Here is a 6,637-nt window from a genome sequence, read left to right as displayed (position 1 = left end):
TCCCTCGAACCGCGGGTGCAGCTGCCGCGGGTGAGACGCCTGGGGGAGACGATCCAAGCGGCGGGGCTCCCCTAGAACCATGCTGGACCCGTCTTCCAGCGAAGAGGAGTCGGACGAGGGGGCTGGAAGAGGAGAGCCGCGATGTGCTGGTGGCGGCCGGCGGCTCCCGCGAGCGCCACCCGCCCGGCTCGGGAAGGCGGCGGGACGCGCCGGGCGCTCGGGCAGCGGCGGCGCAGCCAGACCCGTAAGCCCGAGCCCCTCTGTGCTCAGCGAGGGGCGAGACGAGCCCGAAAGACAGTTGGACGAAGAGCAGGAGCGCAGGATCCGCCTGCAGCTCTATGTCTTCGTGGTGAGGTGCATCGCTTACCCCTTCAACGCCAAGCAGCCCACTGACATGGCCCGGAGGCAGCAGAAGGTGAGTTGCGGGACCGGGTGCCTCCTACTGCCACTTCTTCCCGGGGTTTCTCTTGGGAGAGCTCCAGGGCACCTGCCTCCGTCCTCTGCAAACGGCAGGATATACTATATTTTTGTTAGTCTTTGGGGACAAGGGAATCTTTGGGGCAAGACAGTGCTTTCGTCTGCCGGGTATGAGGCTGCAACGGATACATATCCCTGTGACCCGCGCTGACAGCTTCACCACCCTTGTAACCCAGACAGACGGACCTACAGTGGCCACCCTGCAGTAGTTGCATCTGAGCTGGCTGGGCTATGGTCGGATTAGAATGCAACTCCCATCAACTTCAATTTCTACCTGCAGTGGTGCATCCTGTTCACCTAGCCTGGTGTGGTGTTGCTGGAACTGGGCTTTGCTGTGGGTCAGAATGAGTGCTTAGCTAAGTGAAACAGGTGGAGTCTGAGCACTCTTCTGTTAGGTAGAGAGATCTTCACTAGGAAAGGGTAGAATTTTCCTTGGTAAATAAAAAAAAAAAAAGTTAAATTTATAAGTTATCTGTGTTGTCATATAGCCAGGACATCAAATGCAAACACTGTAGAAGGTACAGCTTTGTAGAGTGGCTGTAGGTAAGTAATTCCTGGCCTGGACAGGCCTGCTGAAACCCACTATTGATGAAAAATAATGGATTGGTGCAATTGCTTTGTTTTGGGCTCTTTCCACACAAAGAGAAGGAGTTTGTATCAGGAGAAATGTTTGCCAACTTGAGTTTTGAAACAAGACCCCAGGGGTCTGATGCTCTATGTAGACAAAGGTAATGACTCCAATTGCCATAATTGGATAAATGTTTACAATAGAAACTGTCTAGGAAATCTTTTTAATAGAATGCTGAACCTGGAAGGTTTTGTAAAATTCGGTAACAGTCCCTTTAGTTTGTGGCAAGAGCAGGAGAACCAGAGAGATTGTAGTTTGCTCAAGGCATACCTAGATGCACAGTCCTTTATTAAAAATTTTCTGTAGTAGTAAATTCAGAATGTGAAGCATTTCTCTGAGGTTTTGGATATCCTTTGAATTGACTTTGGAAATATAACTGTAGGTGGGAGTAAATGTAGTCTCCCCACCCCTTTCTAACAGTCCCCCACCTCCTCCCAAAACCTTCTGAACTCCATTTACCCAGCATGTTTTTTATTGAGGTATGATAAATGGAAAATGCTGTATATGTTTAGTGAATACAACTCATTGAGTTTGGTGTAATTAACAACACTGTACTACATAGAATTTTCTAAGATGATAGATTTTATATTAACTGTTCTTTGAAACTTTTACAAACAGGCACAGACTGCGGGGTACACACCTGCAATCTCAGCAACTCAGGAGTCTAAGGCAGGAAGATTGCAAGTTCAAGGCCAACCTGAGAAATTTAGTGAGACTATGTCAAAATAAAGAAATATAAAAAAGGCCTGGGGACATAGTATAGTGGTCAAGTACCCTGGGTTCATTCCCCAGTACCAAGTGGGGAAGGCACAAAGTGAACAGCTCTTTTGGATTTCTTTATTCTCTTGAAGTGTTTTATGGGTGCTTCTCAACAGAAGAAGGCTAATCACATAGATCCTTCAGGTAACCCAACCCTTTAGGGAGTTCACAGACAGAGCTTTAGAGATCTTGAAATCCTCTAGGCCTACATCTCATGTTGGAGCAGAGAAATAATTCAGAGTAGCATTTCCCAGACCAAACCATTTGGCACAACAGGAGCCACCATTCCTCAGGTCAGTGTTGAATGCCTATTTTTTTTTTTCTTTTTCTTTTTCTTTTTTTTTTGTAAGCCTGCTACTCCACTCCTAGATGAGACCGTATGTCCTTATTTGTTGCTTGAGCTTAGTCTGTTCCCAGGTACTCACCCATTGCATCTTCTCAACTCTAGGTCAAACAGCTACCTACTTTAGTAGTTATTCTTAAGTATAGTTTTCACATTTATGTTGTAGTATCAGCCCATGCATAGTATTGGAGAGTCAACCAGTCTTCACTTTTACCCTTTGTATTATACTTAAGATTGTTTTTAGTGTGTTTAAGTCCAAAACCAATGTTCAGTAGAATCGAATCTGTTTCTATTTGGAACATTATGCTTGAATATGCTTTTGCAAAAAGTTGCTTACTAGTAGTTGACTTGTACTGTGAGTACTTGTTGCTTTTTTGTTATTGGAGAGTCTCCCTTAGTTGTTCAAATAGTATAGATCTCTCTGACTTCTGTTCAAATAGAATGTTTGTTTCTCCAGAAATTATTTGAATTGGTAACCAGGTGCATTCACAGTACTACTGAGGAGACTATTGATATAACCTTATCTAGAGATTACCAAAAATAACTCCAAACTTCAAAAAAGAAACAAGGCTCCACATATATTCTGTGCAAAAATATTTTAATGCTTAAAAATGTTTGTTTTCTAAATGTTGAGACTATCAAGCATAATCAGATGAATTTTAATGAATTTTTAAATTTTTATTAAGGGGAAGGCCATATAGCAATGCAAGGATTGTATTCAAGACTTATTCAAAAGGCCCCTCCACTTTCTTTTTTCTTTTTACAAAGCATGCTGCTTGCTAAAGGGAGCTGTAGCAATTCTTGGCAGTCAAGTTTCCTCCTAGGACAAAATGAAATGGGAATTTAACTATGTTCATGTGAATTTGACGCACAAGCCAATAATTAATGCCCAAAACTTACTTTAAATCTTGAATTATACAGTTGGGTTACATAAAAGACATAACAGGATAATTGCAAAATCACTAATCCATTGTATATTTTTATTCTGTATCTAGAAGTCATCAGACATCCAGTAAAAAGATTTAATAGCTTATATTGTTGTCATTGAAATGTGTATTGCTGCTTACTCACTTCTCCCAACTTTGAGAATTTGGAGACTCAGAAACTGAGATCTGAAAGGGTCCTCATTTTGTAAGTGAAGGAAATTAATCACAGAGAAGAAGAGTTTTACCCTGGAGACCAGGACTCAGGATTCTCATCAAAGCCCTTTTATTGTAGGGCTGGATGGCTTTATGAACAAGAGCTGAGCCACAGTTTTATTTTATTTTTTCGCTTGTCTAAAATGGCCCACAAAACTAATAAGAATTGTGTCCAGAAACTGTTTGAGAGATTAATATCATTAAACACAAAATTAACTAAAAATATGTATTTCTTTGCTTTTGGCCAGGCTATTTCAACTTGGAAGAGTAAGAAATGTCAGCTTATGCTGGTCATGCCCTCTGATTCTCTCCATCCCGGGGTGAATATGGGCTAGATAATGTGAGAGCACCATACTGTGGTGACACTGTCCAAGTGAACATATCCAGGGCTGCATGCATGATAGGAGTATGAAGTCACAGCCATCACAAACTGTTTTCAATGGTGAATAGTGCTTATAAGCCCCAATGCTTACTTATTTTCCTTGATTAACTTTATGCCATCAGAGTGCTAACAGTTATGAAGTTTGCAAGACTTTAGATCATTGGAAAAGGTGGGATTAGTGTTGAATCAAGAACAACAATATCATAGTGAAGCGTACCATGTATACTTAATAAAGGCAGTTATTGAAATCATTAAGAACCTGGGGAAAAATTATAAAAGGGTCCTTGGAGGTTAAAAGGTAGGGACACTATGATAAGCAAAATGGTCAACACAGAAGGGGTTAAGAATATTCTCTTACGGAGGTATATTTGCCAGTTGCCAGTCTGAATTCAAAACCACATTTATGGTGCATGTTACTTAAAGTGATCATAATTTGGGTTAACCAGGTCTATAAGTTTGTAGTCAATGATTTCTCTTTTCATTATTTTTGTTTATATTAGTATAAGTAAAGTTGGAAAAGAGCCAACTATTAATTTTTTAACTAGAAAAAAATGAAGAGGGCATTAAAAAGATTAACATGTCTCCTAATAACTTTCCATATGGTCCACATGCTCATGTTCTTTACATTTCTATGTGTATTGCAATTGTGTCTTATTATTATTTCCTGCGCCGCCTTATTAAGGCACAGGAAATGTGCCTTATTAAGTAAACCATTTTATATAATGACTCCTACCGCTTTGCATAATTTTCCTTGATAATTTTGAGTTTGAGAAGTATATACAAATAATACTGTGAAGCTGCAGAAAATTTTCCTAGGTAAAATTGATCTGCAGGAGAGCATTAGGAAAAATAGTATTGAGTAAAATAATATGCAGTGATTTTCTTTTTGCCTCCAATTCTCTCATCCGAATATTATAAAGGTTGAGCATCAATAATCTGAAAATCCAAAATCTTTCAAAGTCTGAAACTATCTGAATGTTGACAAATGGAAAATTTCAGGCCTGATGTCATCTGACCAGTCACAGTCAAAACACAGGCACACTAAAAATATTGTATAAAATTACCTTTTGTCTACGTGTATAAAGTATATAAAAAACAAATGAATTTTATATCTAGACTTGGGTCCCATCTCCAAGATACTTTTCTTTTGGTACCAGAGTTGAACCCAGGGGCCCTTAAACCCTAAGCCATATTCCCCAGCCATTTTTATCTTATTTTTAGTTTGAGACAGTGTTTTGCCAACTTTCTTAGGGCCTGGCTAAGTTGCTGAGGTTGGCTTTGTTGCGATCCTCCTGTATCAGCTGCCCGAACTGCTGGGATTATTGGCATATGCCACTATACCTGACTCTTGAGTATATCTTGATACACACACACACACACACACACACACACACACACACACACACACACTACCAAAACAAAACAAAACAAAAAAACCTTGAAACATGTCTGGTCCCATCAAGCATTTCAGATAAGAGTTATTCAACCTGTTCAGTAAAGTCACCCCTTTCTCTCACTTTGGAAATAGTAGTCCCCCCTCCCCCCACTCCCAAGTCTTCTGACTGCTTAGGTTATTCCCACACTCAGGAGCTCAGGGAAAGAGCCAATTTATAATAAATGAACTATAGATTTGCAAAGGCTGGGATCACTTTTCTTACAGCCATTGTACTGGGTGGTATGTTGCCTTACCTTTGAAGCTTAAAACACATCTGTGGCCTGGTGCTGAATGTTCTTAGCATAGTGCATGTCATATAAGAACTTACTACATGTTAGGATACACACAAGCCTAGATTTAGTTAATGTCTCAAAGAATTAGTGTAGAGGAAAGATAATATAAAGGCAAAATAAAAATGTCTCTCACTCTTTGGAAACCAGTGTTCCTAAAACATATTCTGAGAACTCCAGGGCTCACACTATCCTTCTAAAGAAAACCATAAAAAAGGACATACCTATTGGTATGGAACTGATGACTTCAAATACATCTTCCTACTGTCAGTACCAGACCTCAGAGGCAAGAAAATAGCATTGAAACCCCACAGTATGCCTTTTTTGCCTGCAGGTTTCCAACCAACTTGGTAGTAGTCTAAAAAGCCACACTCTGAGGGAGATAGGATCATTTATTCTCTGATAAGGGAATACCTTGTCCTTTGGGGAATGAGTCTGAATCGAGGCATTAAAGAAAGTCCTCAGGCAGGACTTAAATTCATGTATGAAGATGTGAATTTGGTGTCAACATACCTTATATATAATCAGAGATATGATGAATTATTGTATAATGGTGTTTTCAGAATTGTAATGCAAAATAAATAAATAATATCTCAGAGAGAGGACACTTGTGGAGGGTTAGACGAATCAGGTGAAGCAACAAGCAACTAAGACCACAGCACCTAGTTTGGTGAAATGAGTTGTGCTAATGAGAACTCAAATGGATTAATTGATATTGCTGTCTGCTTCTTTAGTTCAAAAATGAAGTTAGCTGTTGTTTTGATATATGATGACTACTTTTAAAGTGAAATAAAATATTAAAATTGTATGTTCTCTTTCTTTTTGTTTTGTTTCAAATGGAAACAGCTTCATTTGTAGTCTCCTGAGATAAACAACATAGTTTGTAGGTCATTAAAGACATTCAAAACAAAAGTGATTAAACTGATGGCCAGGTGATAAAGTATGGGAATTTGGAGTGGAAAAATCCTACCAGATATTGTAACCTATGAAGCAGGCTACTTTTGAATTGTGGTGCTACTTAAATGCATTTCAAATTAATTAGACCTTATTTGATTAGGAAGTAAGAGGTGGATTGCATACTCATGATGCTATTTCAGTTTTTAGGCAGGAAAAGAACTAATGATGGTAAAAAGTAGACATATCCTTGGGACAAAGGACATATTCCCTAGAATTTGAAGAGTAGG

At 39.6% G+C, this 6,637-nt stretch overlaps 1 protein-coding gene across 1 annotated transcript in view; it reads left to right on the top strand.

Annotated features, from left to right (window-relative positions):
- The first annotated feature begins 8 nt into the window (after nt 1–8).
- The window catches only part of Cadps2 (calcium dependent secretion activator 2), a 511,596-nt gene continuing 504,967 nt past the window's right edge, over nt 9–6,637 (top strand). The window contains 3 exon segments of the mRNA XM_048786046.1: nt 9–118; nt 120–213; nt 216–415. Of these exon segments, the coding sequence (XP_048642003.1) occupies nt 80–118; nt 120–213; nt 216–415 (333 nt within the window). The 5' untranslated portion in view covers nt 9–79.

This window comes from Marmota marmota, unplaced genomic scaffold (assembly GCF_001458135.2).
Source record: "Marmota marmota marmota unplaced genomic scaffold, marMar, whole genome shotgun sequence".
Classification (NCBI taxonomy): Eukaryota; Metazoa; Chordata; class Mammalia; order Rodentia; family Sciuridae; genus Marmota; species Marmota marmota.
This window is presented reverse-complemented; position numbering and strand designations above follow the sequence as displayed.